At 39.7% G+C, this 18,946-nt stretch overlaps 1 protein-coding gene across 3 annotated transcripts in view; it reads left to right on the forward strand.

Annotated features, from left to right (window-relative positions):
• The window catches only part of wwp2 (WW domain containing E3 ubiquitin protein ligase 2), a 56,115-nt gene extending 38,066 nt beyond the window's left edge, over positions 1-18,049 (forward strand). For 2 of the 3 annotated variants that reach the window (XM_028027982.1, XM_028027989.1), the window contains exons 11-24: positions 1,099-1,153; positions 4,344-4,425; positions 6,057-6,185; positions 7,241-7,319; positions 8,092-8,163; positions 8,428-8,516; positions 11,337-11,496; positions 12,916-13,049; positions 13,977-14,117; positions 14,229-14,349; positions 15,081-15,185; positions 15,334-15,430; positions 16,141-16,213; positions 17,431-18,049. In XM_028027982.1, coding sequence (XP_027883783.1) covers positions 1,099-1,153; positions 4,344-4,425; positions 6,057-6,185; positions 7,241-7,319; positions 8,092-8,163; positions 8,428-8,516; positions 11,337-11,496; positions 12,916-13,049; positions 13,977-14,117; positions 14,229-14,349; positions 15,081-15,185; positions 15,334-15,430; positions 16,141-16,213; positions 17,431-17,530 — 1,437 coding nt within the window. In that variant the 3' untranslated portion in view covers positions 17,531-18,049. The remainder of the gene's footprint in view (positions 1-1,098; positions 1,154-4,343; positions 4,426-6,056; positions 6,186-7,240; positions 7,320-8,091; positions 8,164-8,427; positions 8,517-11,336; positions 11,497-12,915; positions 13,050-13,976; positions 14,118-14,228; positions 14,350-15,080; positions 15,186-15,333; positions 15,431-16,140; positions 16,214-17,430) is intronic. The other variant, XM_028027996.1, reaches the window with a different exon arrangement.
• Positions 18,050-18,946: the final 897 nt, after the last annotated feature.

Consider the following 18,946-nt stretch of genomic DNA (forward strand, 5'->3'; position numbering starts at 1 on the left):
TTAGTAAGATTTGTGTTTTTTGCAGTGTACAGGGATTTCAGTGAATGTAATCCTGCCAAAAATGATCATTTATTTTAGGTTATCTGCATAAATAAATTAAGCTGTAATAGCGTGCATCCTGATTTCTGGTAAACTCTCCAGTGATGCTGGAGCTTCTTGTAACGTTCCCAACAAGCAAACGTTTGAGCCGCTTTCCCAGTCGAGTTAATATATTCTTGCGTGTTGGTGTGTGTGTTTATCCTCATATTAAAGCGTACATACTGACCGACTGTTTGCCACGGACAAATTTTCCACACTTTGCTACACACAGACGCATCTTTTTTTTTTCCTTTTAGGTGTGTGTGTGTGTGTGTGTATGCAGCCTGAGTAAACCCCACAGTGGTTTCCAAGCCCACGGTGAATAAAGGTGCCTTTTGTGAGACTTTGGGTGGGTGGGGCTGGAGTGGAGGTGGGGTGTCCAGTCTGGAACAGGCATGAATGTTCCTTCAGTTTGCTCAGACATCACACTTCCCTGCCTGGTTTCACAGCAGCGCTAGAAAGGAGGAGGAGGAGGACCTGAGGGCTGGGTCGGTGGATGAGGAGGTGGTGTTGGTGCGGGCGGGAGGGTGTGTGTTCGAGGAGTCGAGCGGGAAGCTGAGTGGGCGGGGCTTGCATCCAGCCAGTGAGCTCATTGGAACAGCGTTGTTGTTTTATCCTCCTACTGAGCGTGTCGCTTTTGGAAGCCACTGGAGCCGCCGGCCGGCCAGCTCCCTCAGTCGCCCCTCGCTGCTGGAGCAGAGAGGAGCCCCCCCCCCGCCCCACCATGCTGCCTCGCCAGCCCCTTTCTATCTTAAATACTTCACACACACACTCACACACTGGGCTTCAGGAGGTGGCAAGGTGAAAAGATCTGCTGCCCTTGGAAGAGCAGAACTGAGTAGGGGTTTTTTTCTCAACTTTTTCCTTCCTTGCTTGAATTTTTTTTTTTTTTTTTTTTTTTTTTACACAAACAGCATCAGGAAAGCAGAATACCGACCCAAGGCTGAGAAGAAACATGCAGCATGTGGAAGACGAGAGACAGAAAGATGTCCTAACTGGATTTGTTTTGTCTCTCCTCAGCCGTCTGGCGCTCCGGTGGAAAATGACCCCCTGGGCTCGCTGCCTCCTGGATGGGGTAAGTTCGCCTGACTCGCTCGTATGCACACAGATTATTATTATTCTCCAGCTGCCTTTATGTCGTCATCTGCTTAGGGCTGCACAATATCTTCAAGCCTCCTTTGAAGTCTTGGAATTGGATTTAAAAAGTTTCAGAGTCTGGAACTGGATTGAGGAAGAAAGATGTTTTTTTTCTGAATCCCCCATCTAATTGATGAGCAGTGACTTTAAACATTGATTAAATATCAAATTAATTTGATCCAACAAATCGTTTTTCTAATTTACAGGGAATAAGATCTAAGTCATACAGAAATTAAGCAAAGGGTCAATTTCCCTTCTTTTTTTGGCCACTTTGAGCTGTGATTCTTAAAGTTGAGCTGATTTAGAAACCAAATGAAGCATTCACATTTCCATTGTTTTGCAATTTTCAAAATAAAAGCGTAACAGATCACTACCTGTCATTTAATGGATCTGTAATTAATGTTCACACTTTATACGCCTCAGCTTTATATACTTTTCAATCTGAGTTTGTCCATTTTCCAGGAAAGCGGTGAAATAGTCGCTTACTCCAACGATGCAAACGATTTCTACTCTAATCTTCACAATATTGCTTGAAAAATCTAGAAAATGGAGTCTGGTAAAAGTATGGATGTTTTTTTGTTTTTTAAATGGGACCCTGCATGTCAAATCAAGAAAAGGTCAATGCAACTTCAATCTGTGCAATGATGGAAACCCAAAATATTTCTTCAAGGCAAAATGTGATTGGCTGTTATCTTCCAGGTGGTTCATTAAAACTCTGCTTCCTGATATTTTATGCCACTTGTTAGAAGGACTTTTGCTGACATGGGATCTAGATCTGAGCGAATGAATCAGAGTGGTAGGGACCAGATTTGACATCAGTTATCTTACCTCAACTAGAAATACATTTTTCTTAACTCACTTATTTAAATGGAAAGCTGGCAGTGCTCTCCTGCCTCGTCAACCGTGAATCGGCTTTTATTTTTCGTCAATACGAATGTTTTTTTCATTAAGTAGGAGATTTCTAATGTAGCTTAAGTTCCTGCTTTCAGCTGTGGAGAAGAGATTTGGTAAAGAGTCTGCAGACGATCAGACAACAGTAGAAAAACCTGAGCGATGTTACCGGTGAACTCTGCAGCGACGATATCGATTGGGATCCTCAGTCTTCTTTTTCATCGTTGTGATGTCCCCTCCACTATTCCTGAGCTTTTAGGATCGATCATTTACGGCCATAAAGGAAACGTACAAGCACATCCAAACACATTATTGGTCAGCAGCGTTTTAGATCCTGCTACTAAATATCCTGTCAAAGCGATGTTCTTTGATGCAGCATTGCACTGATATTTCCAGGATGGTTTTAATGGATACATTGTACAGCAGAGCATTATTTTTGTTTGTTCAAGCACTTTTTATTTGGGTTTTCTGAATAATTTGAAAGAATGGTTTTGTTTTTCACAAGCACAAGGTCGATTTATCATTAAGCCACATTTTTCGTCCTGTGTTTGCTGTCACCACAATGTCACGAGCAATTTCCCTGAACTCCAGGGTCACTTGGGTCAGCTGTGACAGTAAAAGTGTATTCATGAGGCCATATCTTTGACCAGCAGAGTTTTAGCGCTTGGCTTTTAAGACGTAGTAGCCTGGCAAATATTGCATCCCACCAGTGTTTTGCAATTGTGATTTGATATATGGTGCAGCTCTACAACGCATTAAGTGTATTTTGCTTTTGACAACCTCAGAGCAGTTTTTAGTGGTATTAGGCCTTCATGAAACAACAGAAGGAATGTTCTCCCTTTGGTTTTGTCCGGGGGGACGCTGGTGCCGCTAGCGAGCCGGTTGTTAATTGGCAGATTTACGTCTCCACCCGAGTGATTCTGATTTCTGCTCCGTTGAAGAAATTCTCTCCTGGTTTCTATTTGTTGCTCCGCTCGTTTATCACTGTAAGGACTCCCTTTGCTCTAAAGGTCTACAAATTACAGGGGCCGTGTTATTGACGGGACCCTTCATCATCCAACATTTTCCCAACAGAGTAATGTAATGGGATCCACGCAGACTCCCCTCGTCACACACATTCATTCATAAACGAACACCGCTGGCAGCTCTGCGTCCGCCAGCATTTTCACAGCCGCGTCCTCTCCAGAAACGCTCCCTCTGCTCTGCCCATGATGCCTTTTCAACATGTTGTGGTACCTCAAGACGAAAACCTCAATTATATCATTGGCTCAGCTTCGCCTCTCTGGCGCGCTTTCTTTCTTGCTCTCTTTTTTGTTTTTTTCGACTGTGGTCTCTTCCCTTTAGGTTTTTTTTTTTCTCTTTTGTTTGAGGCTCAGATTCGGAAAGAGAAAGATGGGAGAAAAGATGATGAAGGAGAAAAAGTGAAGGGAGCTCTGACTGGATGATGAAGGGGGGTTGGAGAGAGGGAAGGAGAACGCTAGCAGGAGCTGCAATGTGAGCACTACTGTTTCTGGGCCCTCCACTTACTGCTGGTAATGAGAAAAAGATGTCAGAGCAGCGGAGGGAGGAGGATGGGGCACCGGCTTAACTTTCATGGTACAGACACATTTTTGCATGAAAGAAGAAAACTTTTACTGAAGTTTGCTTCTGTGAAACTTTATTAACCACCAGAAACAAACCTCCATGTATTCACATCAAGTCATGGTGAAATACCACACAGAACCACCAGTTTTAACTCAGAGTGCTGATAATTTTCCTCTCCTCTTCATCCCAAAAGGTGATTCCTCTGATTTAGGGGTGAGCAATATGAACAGTACTTTATGGTGCTACTGTCATAAAAAGAAAAGTAACAATAAAAGCTTTTTGTTTCTTTTTTTTAAGGTAACTGAGGGGGCTGTGCACAGCAGTCAAAGCTCCACAATTTGTAATAAACCTCTTTAGGACATAAATCACATTAAGTATGATTTGTATCACAGTAACGGCATTTAATGATATTTTCAAATGTATTGATATTTATTGACGCACCTTTGTTGAACAAACTGGGTAAATAAATAATAAATAACAATCATAACGGTGCAGAATTTATGTTGTCATTTTTAAACATTATTAATTAGAACGATAAGTAAAATCATATTGTGATGCAAAGATTACCACGATAAACGATATACGATTCGATAAATGCCTACTCTAATTTCATCACAACATTCATGCTCCTTCTGTCCTGCTTGTGTTTGCAGAGAAACGTCAGGACAATGGCCGGGTGTACTTCGTCAACCACAACACCAGGACAACGCAGTGGGACGATCCTCGGACCCAAGGGTGAGACCGCCAAGCTCCAGATTCAACACGAGTGTGTCTGAGCATGTGTGTCTGCCTGCTTGTTAGGTGGCGCCTTGCATTGAGTGTTTGCTCAGACAGAGGGAGATGTGAACATGACACTGCTGTGAGACAGCTTTCTGAATTATAACAGAAACAGACGTTGAAGTGTTTCCCAGGAACGGAACAGCATCGGGTCTTTACAAAAGTTTTATTCGAAACTACAGACAACAGTGCTCATGAAGCCATTTTCAGAGTTTATCACAACACAAGCAATCATGTTGCTGATGTCATTTTATCTTCCTTTAGCCGGAGTTTTCAAATTATTTTGTTTCACCTCACTCATAAATAAACTTTCATGATATTTTCACTCATTTACGATTTTGCTAAGTTCAGACAATTTGCCTCTTCATATGGAAAACACCTTTTACTCGCCTTCCATGCCAAGTCAGTCTGCGTTCTTTAGATATAAATTAATATTTTTTAATTTAAAACACCAGCTAATTTATATTTTTTTCTGAAAGCACATAAGCATCCTTCATATTTACTGGTTGCATGAAAACCTTAAAGTTAAACCTTTGACTGTGCACCCACGCCCTGAAATCATTTCTATTAACACATAGCTTACTCGAGGATCAAGTTCTCTTGTCTTTTCTATTTTGATGAATTGCTGATAAAAACGGGCCTGCTGTGGTGCCAGAATTTCCCCAAACTTTATATTTCACGGACAGTTGTGTGTGTTTCCACTGTGGGGTCCACTGCCGGGCTGTTTGATTAAATTACTTCCTCCCACTGCTCCTGAGTGGGCTGGCTCCACAATCTGGACGTATATCTTCTTCCCTCTGTGTTCAAAACCTAGTGGAATCAGTCTAACATGGCATTCAGATCATATTTTTGTTGTTGTGGTTTAAAGTGAAGCGAAGACTCCCCAAACTGTGTGGCAGTATGTAATCAGAGTTTAACCAGACAGAAATATTTATCACACTTTCACCTCAAAACGTCGTTTATAGTTTGGCATCTATGCAGAGACTCCTTATCAGGAGAAAAACTTTTCCCTGAGGAAAAAGAAAAGAAAATCAAAGAACGAACCAGGCAGCCAGCATGGTTCTTATAAAAAGCTCCTGCAGTGGAAATGCATCTTTTCTAATGACTTCCTGCTTCCCTGGAGCGCGAGTATCGCTTGGATCAACTTTAGAATGTAAAACATAAATGACAAAAAAAAAAGAGCCTCGTTTTTGCATTTATTTTATAGGGATTAGTCAGGGAGCCAATAAATGTGGCCTCTGTGATTTAAAAATATTTTTGAATAATTGTGCCTAAAAATGATAGATTAAAAACTTCTTAATTTTTCAGTGAGATTTGGCCATTTTTCTTTATGTGGAGGGTGTTGTATTTATTTATTTATTTGACTCTATCACAAATAAGGCATGCACAGTTAACCTTTTTTTTTTTTTCTAAGCTGATCTCCAGTACTTTCAAACTTAAAAGGTTTTGCCAAATTGTGGCTCATCTTATTGCTTTAGCACCCTGGCTTTTTATCAGCACAGGTTGGCTGGGGGGATTGTGTTAGCTTCGCCCCCCAGACGGGGCCCCTCGGCTCGGGAACGTGCTCACTGCCCCTCTCCCTGTTGCAGGATGATCAAGGAGCACCCCCTGCCCCCTGGCTGGGAGATGAAGTACACCGCAGAGGGAGTGCGGTATTTTGTGGACCACAACTCTCGCACCACCACCTTTAAAGACCCCAGACCCGGCTTTGAGTCAGGGTAACTATTGTCTCTCCCCCTCAAATCTGCCACAGACCGAGACAGAGAGCCTTTTTAATGAAACGATCACAATCAGATTTCTATTTGTGTTTAAATACTTTGATTCTTGCACAGTAATTCTGCCTTGGTCTGGTATACAATGTTAATTTCCACATAACAGGGTCAAAATGTCTCTAAATCTGAACTACATTTTATTCTTTTTGATTTTTTCATCAGCTTGTTTTCTTAACTCCACACCTTTCATTTCTTCGTCTGTGACTTACGTTTCCTTTTGTCGTAGCCGTTTAATTAAGAGATGACATTAAATCGCAGCAACATGCTCATTCGGACACACAAACTGTAAATGTCTCTATTGCAGCAGCTTGAAATCTCGCAGCCAGAGTCAGGCCGTGCCGCAGACTGCCCTGGCATCTATGTGGCTGTTTGTGCTTTTCTGTGTGTCCTCTAAGTTTTGCTTATGTGGCTGCTGCTGTATACGGCACGTGTTTGTGGAGAAAGCTGCATGAATCTGCTCCTCCTGGTGATGTTTGCTCGTATTTTTAGTCCGGTGGTTTCAGAGCGGTCCAGAAAGACACTTTTGGACAGTTTTTTTGCTCTGAATCCTGCAGTGGCCCGGGTTCGCACGGACAGCGCTCTGCCGCTGCGATCTCCGCTTCCGAACCCAGACTGAGAAGTGCCTGGCAGCTCAGCGAGCCCCACACATTTCGTCTCCTCCTCCCCTCTTTTTTAAATTTTTTTTTAAACTTTCTTTCTCTCTGCATCTTGGCCTTTTTTTGCTGCTGACAAAGCAGAAATCCTGTGGGCATGTGCGTGCATGTGTGTGTGCAGAGAGTTTGTGGGGCTAACACTAACACAGCTGCAGCCCTAAGCTCACCTTTCTCTTTGAGGCCCAGACATTGATCTGCAGCAGAATGGATGATGTAAATACAATATCACTTGCTCCCTGGAACATCAGCTTCTTCATTTTTCTATTTTTTTTGTCTGTGTTTTACTTTGCTTTTTTTGGAATAATGTGAAACTGACCAATTTTCATCTGTTTTTATGTTTCTGTTCAGGTCAAGGCAGGGCGGCTCACCTGGAGCTTATGATCGGAGCTTCAGATGGAAATACCACCAGTTTCGTTTCCTGTGTCATGTAAGTGTTAAACGAGGTTCTGCAGGTTCAATAAAACACTCAGTTCACCTTTAACTGCTTTGATCTTTTTGGTTCAGTCTCTAAAAGAAAGGAAACAATCCTCTCACTGAAGCTGCCCAGTGTTCCTATGCAACCTGGAAATGTTTGTAGTGATTTGAGTTTCTCCATGTCTGGATAAGTATAGAGGGAAAAAAACGTTGCATCCGTCAGTCAGACCATCCATTCACTTGTTTTTCATAGGCTGCATATTTAAATGCATACCTTTGTCAAAATATAAGTCATAAATTCATAGTGTTTTGTTTTACCTTCATAATTGGATAAAAAGAACTGAGGATTTTGGACATTTGAGTTAGAAAAGGTCTGAAATTTGGACACAATACTCTTAAAATGTTCGACATCTTTGCCAGAAAGTGTAACCCATAATTTGGGTGTATATTCATTAATTATTCAAAATTAGCATTTGTAACAAGACGATCTTTAATATCAAATGCATATTTTCTTAACACAAACATCTTAAAGCTCATAAAGTGTTCACAGTAACTTAATTACGGGGTGATAATTGAACATTTAGGGTAAAAATTTCTTTTAGTCCGACATGAAGTTTACCTAATTAGTGCTTAACCTTCCAGTGAGAAACGTCTAACTTCCAGGATTTAGCTGTCCCAGTCAGCTAAAACTGCTAAGTTGTGACAGGGTTTCCAGGAATGTCCTGTGTGCCAAAACCAATGTGCAAACCCTCCTGATATTCCTGACCTTTGTTGTCTCTGTGCAGTCCAACGCCTTGCCCAGCCATGTGAAGATCTCCGTGTCCAGACAAACACTGTTTGAAGATTCGTTCCAGCAGGTCAGGCACACACAGCACTCATTACATCTTCTCTGCAGCGGTGTGGCACACAAAGGAATTAAAACTATCCTATTAAATAACACATGTATTCAGTTTTGTGTTTTCTGAATAAACGGTGTTTATATGTGGTAATATACAGCATTTCATTTATGCACACCTTTGCCCTTTGTGTTCAGATTTAAAGTCAAAACAATTAAAATCTCTTTACCCAAACACTTAAGTTCTGAACTCGACATTAAAAGCGAATTAATGATTCTTCATCAGATCATGAACGTGAAGCCGTATGACCTTCGGCGCCGGCTCTACATCATCATGAGAGGAGAGGAGGGTCTGGACTACGGCGGTATTGCCAGGTGAGTGTCGAACCGCCATCTTCCTGTCACACTCTGGTTTTGTTTCTGGGCTTCTTTTTTGACCTGTTCAGCTCTTTTTGTTCTAGTGATGTTGGTGATGGTGTGCTGTTTATCTGTCTTTGCTGCTGTTCAATCTCTGACTCCATTCTTTGGATCAAAGCAGAAGCTGTGATGATAACAAGACAAGGCACCAAAGAGATGAGGCTCATTCAATATTTAATACAAATGTCTTTTGATAGTTGATTGGATATAAAACTGCCATGTTTCCCCCAGAAGATTTGCTAAGCCCGGTGGATGGGGTTCTAGGGCAGTCATTCATCCAGCGGCCCGTCGTGTTTTTGAGTTAAAAAATGTTTAAAGTTGACAGGAAATATGAAAATATCACTTGATAATTATGTGTTATTGAAAGATTAGCAGATTAATACCTGAACACCAACTATAAAGTCTTAAAACATGCAAACATTTTAAAAAGACTTAAATAAGTAATACTTAACCTGGTGGCCCGCCAGGCTTATAATACACTGGGGGAAACACTGAAAATGGAAGAATAAATAAATATGTTAACATAGTATGCTGCAATAAATTATCCAAACCTAATAAATTATTTTGGGATTAGTCAATGTTGTATTTTCATCCCTTTACTCCCTCTGGACCTATGGAGCGGACTGTTCTCTAACATTTCAAGGAGAATAAAATTCAAATTATTTAACATCTATCCAGAAATTGTTTTGTTTTTGTCTCATTGATGTTTAACCTTCCTGTCAATCATCACTTCTGTTATTACTCAGGGAACTTTACATATATTTGAGTAAAATTTATGGTTTGACCTGCTGCTCACATTTTGAGCTACAGCAAGCCGCAGTGTCCAAAACCTGACACAGTTAAGTCTTGAGTTCAGGACAGTAAAATTAGAGAGGAGTGTTGCTGGATGGATGTGCTGGTGGAGGAGGGATGCTTTGTTCTTCTTCTGCGGCCACTTCAAGATAATCATGGCAAATATTTATATAAAATAGAATAACAAAAACTTTTCTACACCAAAGATAATTTTGTTAAATTATTTTTCCTCAATCCAAATCTACATTTTATTAAAATTTTTATTAAAGATTTTTGTTTATTTTTATTCCATAAGACTGTATCAAGTTGTAACATTTGAGTTTTAGGCCTTGTGTGTGTCTGATGTAAATGTTGTTGAAACCATGCAGCACGCCCTCCTCCTCCAACATTTCTGTCCTCCCTCCCTCTTCCCGTTCGTTCTCCCCACTCCTCCCTCTGCTGTCCTCCAAGTCTCTGTAATATGTTGGCATTTTTTTCTGTTTGCCGTGTTTTTGCTTTTTTTTTTTTTCTCATTTTGTTTCTGTTTGGTTTCGCATTGTGTCTCTGTCTCCGGTGTCACGTCAGTGGTTTTACCCTATGGTAGGTGACATCATGCTGTTCTACCACAGGGTAGAACCACGGACGGGATGTTGGGAGGTGTCTGCGTCCAACCGTCCGTCCGTTCATACGCCTACTCCACCCGATGTGTGCTGAAACGGGTGAACCGTGGGAGCGCTTGGTGCTGCAGCTGGTGGAGGGCCTTCATTCTCTCTAACATGCATCCTTCCTCATTATCCTGTTTTTTTGTTGTTGTTTTTTTTAAGTCCACCATTTTTGATGTTCCGTGTTTTGTTCTCACGTTTCTTTTTAATACTAAGTTCTGATTAAAGCCCAGATTTTTGTTATAGACAGCATTTTAAATTAGATTTCAGAAACACAAAATAACATCTTGGTGGTGGCTTTGGGGTCATAAGTCATACACCTTAGCTTTGCTTCTCCCCAAATTGATAACCAGTTTGATTCCTTTTAGAGCAAAGCAAGAAACGGCATAGTTTCATATTTTTTCTCTCTTTATTAAAAAGTTTGGAACATAATAACTAAGATAATCCCACTGGTTTTAATTGAAAACAGAAAGGGCAACTCCTGCTATAATGTCTTATATTGTAAAAATGTTTATTTTACAATATGTGACATTATAATTATAATCATCATATTCCAGGATCGTTTGCATGAGCAAAGAGCAGCTGTGCACCAAATAAATACCAACTCAAGATTGTATCCGAGTTGCATGATTGACTCTATTATGTAAAACCTTAGAAAGGCTGGGTAAGTGTGGTAGTAATTTAAAATGCATCAAATGATTTATGCATCAAAACAGATGTTATCTGATTTTTAATCAACAAAAAGGGCATCAAGGAAGAAAATGGTGAGAAATCTTGGTTTTTATGCATGTATTGAACGAAAAAAAAAATCTGATTTCTATTATTTTTTGGGCCATTTTTCCCCAAAGAAATTGGGAAAAATGGTCACTTAACTGGTGAATCAGTGACATTTTTTTGTATTTCACTGAGTTTTAGTTCTAAATTAAACTGCCTAAGTTCAGAATATTTAACCTTTTCTATATCAGTTCTCTTATTTGTAACAACCTTATCCTCTCCACTGGTTAACCAGCTGGATTTATTATAGTTAATATTAAACATAGACTGGGTTGTTCTCTGCCAGTGTTTGTTTCTAAGCAAGAAGAGATATATAGCACAAAACACGACTGTTTGTGTTTTCTGTAATATTTCATCAGGTTTGTAAAAAATGGCTCAGTTTAAACCTGTTGCTGCTATTTTTGTGTCAGTGGTGCTAAAATATGTCTTAAGCTAATGTTGGTTTTGCTCTGCTCTCCGTGATTGAAGTTTCTCTTTGTCTGCTTGGTGTAAAACAACAGTTTCTCATAGTAAATTACAGGTTAATGGAGTGATTTCTATCATTGCTGACCTTTGTCCTCTGGCTCTGCAGGGAGTGGTTCTTCCTGCTGTCCCATGAAGTCCTGAACCCCATGTACTGCCTGTTTGAATACGCCGGAAAGAACAACTACTGTCTCCAGATAAACCCGGCCTCCTCCATCAACCCTGACCATCTCACATACTTCCGCTTCATCGGTCGCTTCATCGCCATGGTGAGCCTCACCTCGTAAATATCTTTGATTTGAGTCACTCTTCAAACATAGTTCCTGCCATCGTTTTTGCACCTTCATGCTTATTTGTTCTGCTAAAGAAATAAAAAGCGACATCATGAACCTCCTGCTTCTATAAGATCGAATCTACATCTTTGATGTGTTTTCGGTTTTCTGCTAGGAACAGAAAGGGGCCGTCCCCAAACTGCTCCCACAAAGTTGGGAGCATGAAATGGTCCAAAATGTCTTGGCACGCGGAAGCATGAAGAGGTCTTTTACTGGAAATAAGGGGCCGATTTGAGCAGGCCGTGGAAACTGTTCTTAAACTAATCTGAAAGCCCCGTGATGTTTGAAGGTTCAGCTGCTGACGATGCAGAAAGTCGAGCTCTAAGCACCTCAACATCTTTGTGATTTGACGTAGCACTTTGTATTTAAATCGCATTCACCTCCATTTTGTTTTAACTATCTGTAGAATATTTAGCAGTGAACTGCATTTTATAAATCTGTGGTCAACTAAGTGGCTGGAACAGCTGAACTCAATGGTTCAACGAATACTTTTGTCAATATGGTTTATAACTGTAGTTATTAAAGTAATTAACTTTCTTACTACAGGTTAATAGAAACCCAGCAGGGGCTTTTCTGTATGGACTTTGCTTGTTCTCCCTTTGAAGGCCTGGATCTTTAATACAAGTTTCATTATGTTGAAACTTTAGCACTACTTGTCAAAACTCACAAAAACCGATATTTTCTCTTACAACTAATCACAAAGCAAGTAATTCAAATGTCAGTTTGGCTTCTTTTAGTTCTCTCTTAGGGAATCCTGACTCCATTTTGTTCTGAACTATTTAGAACTGGATAATTCAGATTAAACTGATTAAACTCCTTCTGTTACATACAACAACAAAAAAACATTTTGGGGGGGGTTATTTCTGGAGTTAGGGGCATTGTATATGGGGTCTTCCTTAAAATCTTTGTGCCTGGAGAAGCCAAGCCAACATTGCTTTCATTCAGTCGACATACATCTATTTATTTATCATTTTAACGCTTTTACCACAAAGTGATGTCTAAAAACCGTTGGTCTCATCCATTTGTGAGGCGCCGCTCTGTCCACCAGCTTGGTTCAGGAACACAGAGCAGTGTTTTAAAACACGTTCTGCCACCACATGTTGGTCTTTTATTAATGCTGCCATGTCAACTTAAAGCAGTAAAAAATATTTCCTCTAAATCATTTTGGTGTTTTTGTAGGATATCTGCATCTTTTTTTTATATACAAGTACATTAAAAAGCTTCATCCATGACTCAAACACATCACCTGCTTGTTTGAGCTGCAGTCAAACCTTTGAGTTTATTTTTGAAGGAATCTGAGCAGAGACCTGCAGACGGCCTCAGTGTGGTTTCTGATGCATGGCGTCCTCCCTGCAGGCGCTGTACCATGGGAAGTTCATTGACACCGGCTTCACGCTGCCGTTCTACAAGCGAATGCTGGACAAGAAGCCAACTCTGAAAGACCTGGAGTCCATAGATCCCGAGTTTTATAACTCCATCATGTGGGTTAAGTAAGTGAAGTCACTGCTTGTTTTTAGGTTTGTGTTATAGTTGGTTTGAATCCTCTGAACTGAAGAAAATCAGGATGTTTGACTTTTACATTTTTATTTAAATTAAGATTTCAACAGCATCTTAGTATGTTCTCTAAAAGATTTGCAAGCATACTTTTAAACTGTTACAATAGATAACTATATATTATAAAACCATGTCAATTGATGAGTAGAGATCAATGTTCAAAAAGAGTAAATTAGTAGAAAAGTATTCAGTATCATCCCAGAATGTGTTTGTTACTATATTGTTAATATTTCTGTAGCTAAAGGGAGACATTATGTTTGTTAATGCAGCAGCTTGTGCTGCTGACTTTATTTTTTATAAACATTTCTAATGATTTTTTTAGGTTTCAGGTACTGTCATTTATATTCGTGTATATTTTTAAGCTATTATTGATCTGTATTGGTAAAAATACTTTAGTTAATCCAAAGTATTAGTTGTTTCAAAGATATAATACCTTCTGGTTTCTGTCTTATTTTTATAACACTTGAAATAGAGATATGATAGATGATTATAGGGTTTACTTTTTAAAAAATATGTTGTATTTATTGTGATGATAATAAAAAGAAGTATTACAAAATTAAGCACAGCTTTTTGGCAATGCATCTTTAACAAATACATGTATGGCTTAATAAATCAAACTTTTATCAACACTTATCAAATATGCTACCTAAATGGCACATAAATATTGCTTATCTGTTAATATATTTTATAAATTTGAAATAAACATGGGATTTTAGCCCCTTAGGAGTTTCAAGTCTACAACCAGAAATGGACTATTAGATGATCTTAAAGTGTTAAAAGTGTTTAAAAATGCAGCAGATGAGCAGGTGTTTATCTGTGATTTTTGATGCTGTAACATGTTTTGTGATTTTCTTTGTTTCCAGAGAGAACAACCTGGAGGAGTGTGGAGTGGAGCTGTATTTTGCACAGGACATGGAAATCCTCGGGAAGGTTTCCAGTCATGCGCTGAAGGAGGGCGGAGAGGACGAGCTGGTCACAGAAGAAAACAAGGAGGAGTACATCAGGTGAGCCACCAGAAGCTGTTGGACTTCACAGGAGAGGAATAAAACCTCAGCAGATGTGAGAGAAACGGTGAAGCCAGACCTTGAAAATGGGAAGGTGTTTTGTCCCTGCAGCCTGCTGACAGACTGGAGGTTCACCCGCGGGGTGGAGGAGCAGACCAAGGCCTTCCTGGACGGCTTCAATGAGGTGGTTCCTCTGGAGTGGCTTCGCTACTTTGATGAAAAGGAGCTGGAGGTGAGGAGCACCAGAATCAGGGGTCTGAATTTCACCTGCTGTAGAGCAAACACGACAATGTTCATAAAACGTTTCCATGTGTTTGGTGTCTTGTTGAATTCTTGGACTATTTTCCAATTATTTAACGAGAAAGGTGACTGTAAAATCTCCCAGGCTCAATAATGCAGGCATTCATCTTCTCACATCCCAACTCAAGAACTATTTCCAACAAACATCAGAACTGTGAACTTGTTAACTTACTTTACAGGGTTTCTACACAATTTCCATTCATTATCCCATTAGTTTCCAGACTTTGTGAGGCAAAAATAGACTACATTTTCTGTATAAGTAAAAGTTTCTTTGGGTCATTTGGCTATTACAAATCTGAGTGAACAAAGCTCACATGGTGTTCCTCAAGGCTCCAGTCTCGGGACCCCTTTCTCCCACTGGCATCAGATCATGGAGTAATGCAGCTTTTCTTACCATAAATATGCTGATGATACATAACTTTATATCTCATTATCACCACACAATGACAGACAAATCCACAAGATGAACAATTCAACAGCAGATTATATCAACAACAAAGTGTATCCAGGAACTCTCCATTCAGATATGAGCTGGAAAGTCTGGTTGTCAGAGTTTTGAGGCGTTTTGTGATTCACTCGGAGAGAGTTAGACTCATCCTCCGAATGTCGATGCGTAGAACAGCTACTCTAACCACGTCGTTGATGTTGTTTTGTTGCTTTCAGCTGATGCTCTGCGGCATGCAGGAGATCGATCTGGCCGACTGGCAGAAGAACGCCATCTACAGACACTACACCAAGAACAGCAAGCAGATCCACTGGTTCTGGCAGGTAACGATGTCCAAACATACACGCTTGCACACCTTTAAACAACCTCATGCTGAAGGAAGCCCAAACATTGACTTGAGGCTTGGAATTAGCCAAGAATCTTCAGGCATGAAAGATAATAAGATGCTTTTATTGTGTGACTGACGTGCAGGTTGTGAAAGAGATGGACAGCGAGAAGAGAATCCGTCTGCTGCAGTTCGTGACGGGAACCTGTCGGCTGCCGGTCGGAGGCTTCACCGAGCTCATAGGTACACCGGTTCACCGGGATAAAAGGATGAGTTACGCTGCGTTTGATCAGGATGAGGCGAACACAGGGGGAATGTTGTGTATGAAAAACTAAGTATTCCCCAGGATCCAATAATTCTCAGAAGTCATTTTCTGTCTGACCTCATCAGTCTCTCGCTCTTCTTTAAAGCGATGCTTCATTTTATTGAGCTGAGTAGGTCTCATCCTTCACATGATGCTGTTTGAGAAACTCCTGCTGTTACAGACATTTCTCATTCGTTCAGCGCTCCTGTATGCTACTTTGCTGCCTAAATCCCATGGAAGCATCTATCTTGTTTTCCACCCATACTTTTTTTCTTCTGTTTAGTCAGTAACGACAACGTTCCATCTGTTGACTATTTATGATTGATAAGGTTGGATTTAAACAAATCTCAGAACCTCAGAAGGACCAGAAGATTTCTATCAGACAAAATAGTCATGGTAAAAATGTTGCTTTAATAAAACAGTGGAGGTTTTTTTTATATACAACTGTCAGCTTGGTCGTCCTGTAAAACAGTATCGCTCAATTACTTATAGACGCTGTGAAAACAATAATGAGTTCCTTGAGTTTACTGTTATCTTTTTATATTTATGAATGATAATTTAATGGGTGAAAAGGAAAAATTTGAAACACTTTCATTTATGTTTCCAGATGAAAGTGCGATGAGTTTTGTTCTCCTCTTCGTCCCTGCAGGAAGTAATGGTCCCCAGAAGTTCTGCATAGACAGAGTGGGGAAGGAGACTTGGCTTCCAAGAAGCCACACATGGTGAGAAACAAACTGGTTGGTTGTTGCTAAAAACCTCAAGTCTGTATAAAAAAACTTCTCTTGTCGAAGCAGAAGCAGTGACTCTTTAGAAACAGGATTTGCTAAACGGATTGTCTTACTGATGATGAACACATTTTTTATACATTGAATGAGAGCAATGCTGGATTGTCAAACATAAGACATTAATCCATACAGTTGAAATTAGTTATTTAACCCACATGTTCTGGCCAAAAGCATAAACATGTGATTTATATAGCTCTTCATGACTAATATAAGTCGTTTTCTCACAATAAACCCAGAGTCTCAAAATTATTTAACCGTTTCAGTAGATATTAGAGCCTCCTTATGTGGTTTTGCTGTGAAAAGAAACCAGTTCATTCATTTATTCAACTGGCTGTAACTATCTTTTTCAATCCCAAAGGAGATTTTAAATACAGTTCAATTTTGACGACCATGATGGCCGCAATCTTCTGTAGATTTTCAGAGTTTTTTGGTTTCAGAGAAAAGTCTAATGCTTCCCAAACTTCAGCTTCCTCACAGACTGAGTGACATTTTCTCCACGGATGTCCTGATACCTGACCGGCCGCAGGTTTCCAGCGTCAGGGAAAGCAAGGCAGCCCCAGATCCCTACTGAGTCACCACCATGCTTCACTGTAGGCATATTACTTCAACGTTCCTCCACCTGAAAATGTGTAGTTATGATCCAGGGCTCCACTGAGCAGATCATGTTGGCTAACTGGAGTTTTGCTGAAAGTCTTTTGCAGTTGAAAGATTTTGCCCACTTCTTTCTATAGAAATCTGGTGGAACTTTGAACATGTGAACTATGTATCCTTTTCCGTTTTTGCGCAACTCAGGGATGTCATCTCAAGATTTAAAGCAGTTCTTTTAAATCAGCCACATTTACTCCACACCTGTTTGTACATCTGAAGAGTTTTGTTCTGGGGGTTGAATTATTTTTGAGACTGCAGTGGTATGATTTAGAGGTGCACTCATTTAAATTCTTGTATTTTAACATATTTTTGTGTGTTTTGGTTTGCTGCAAACACCTGAAAAACCTCTTTAATTGAACTTTTTATATTGCTTGGTTGGTTGTCCTGTGTGTCTCTGACAGACTGTTCCAGTGACCGCTGGTCTTCAAGTATTTTAACTGTAAACAGTAGGAGGATGTCTTAACCCGAATGCATAACTTTGCTGCTCTTTTTTCTGTTCTTTTCAGCTTCAACCGTCTGGATCTGCCACCCTACAGGAGCCTGGAGCAGCTCAGAGAGAAGCTGCTGTACGCCATCGAGGAGACGGAGGGATTCGGACAGGAGTGAAGCCGTTAAAGCAACAAAATAGTTTCTTGTTTTTGTTATCGATCCTATTTTGCATTTGTTAATCACAGGGCTGCAGTCTCACCAAGCCGCTCACTTGCAATCAGATGATGTCTGTTGACGGAAAAAAAAGTTTAAGTTGGAGCACAGTTGCTTCGAGAGCAAGTGGATACTTGCGTGTGGATGCTCACTTTATTGTAATTGTCCAAATTTGTCAAGAACGCTCCGACAGCACTGCTCTGAGCTTACAAACTGCACCAAAACCAGACGGCATTAAAGCTTTAATGCCGCTCCACAACCACAGCACAGTTAACCGCGAATGCAGCGTAACATATCTACCAGAGACGAACACTTTTAGCGTTTTAAAGAGAGGAACACATCCGAGAGGTTATCAGGAACTACTGCACCTCCTTTACAGAGGTTAGAGAGAGGAGATGTGATTTTATTTTTTATTTCTATGTTAATTTTAAAAGTCTGCATTTTCTCTTGTACAGACCCTAAATAAATGAGACTTCAATCGTAGACAGAGTTGATTCATCCTTTGCAGATTTATATAACTAGATCAGGACAATTGCTTCCAATGATCGATTGTAAGGGTTATAAGCTGCAGGTTTTGGGTACAGAAAAACACAGAAATGCTATTCCAGGAGGTTTTTCCATGCTTAATAATGTATGAGTTATTAGTTTTTAGTAACTTCTAGGAAACAAATGAAGCCTACGTGAAAAGCTGCATCCCATCTAGGCCTGTCATGATAATACATTTTGATAAACAATAAATTCTCCCAGAACTTATTGCAATAAATGATAATATTGTTGTTTTGAGACCATTTTCAAGTAATAAAATAGTAATAATGACACAATAATGCATTATTATCCAAGATGCATTTATCTTAGAGAACATGTTCTCTAAGATAAATAACCTTTAAATTATAATATTTAAAGACTAGAACTGGAAGAAATTTTAAATAAAACCGAAACAACAAATAAAATCAATTAAACACCAAACTGACTTTTATTCAGTTTTTGGTAAAAAGAGGAAGAAAAAAAAACGATAAATCAAGCAAATAAATTATTGAGTTTCTTTTAATTTATCATGTGATTAATTGATTTATTGTGACAGGCCTAATCCCAGCTTCTCCTTTGCCTGTTCTTCCTTTGTTAAACAAGATGGATTTAAAAAAAAAATGTTTTCTTAACATTTTAAACAAAAAGCAGCTTCACTGAGCAAAGCTGCTTTTGTTCCTACACATATTGTGTTGATGCTGATCACTGACGATATATTTAGATGATACAGGACATTAATTGTTAATATCAAGTAACTCCTTTTCATTTATAAGTCAGTTTCTCTAGTTTGACATTTGAGTCCATTTTTCTCCATGGAAAAGGTACAAGCCTCATCTGAAAAAGTCCAGGGGAATA

This window comes from Xiphophorus couchianus, chromosome 2 (genome assembly GCF_001444195.1).
Source record: "Xiphophorus couchianus chromosome 2, X_couchianus-1.0, whole genome shotgun sequence".
In the NCBI taxonomy this organism is placed as follows: domain Eukaryota; kingdom Metazoa; phylum Chordata; class Actinopteri; order Cyprinodontiformes; family Poeciliidae; genus Xiphophorus; species Xiphophorus couchianus.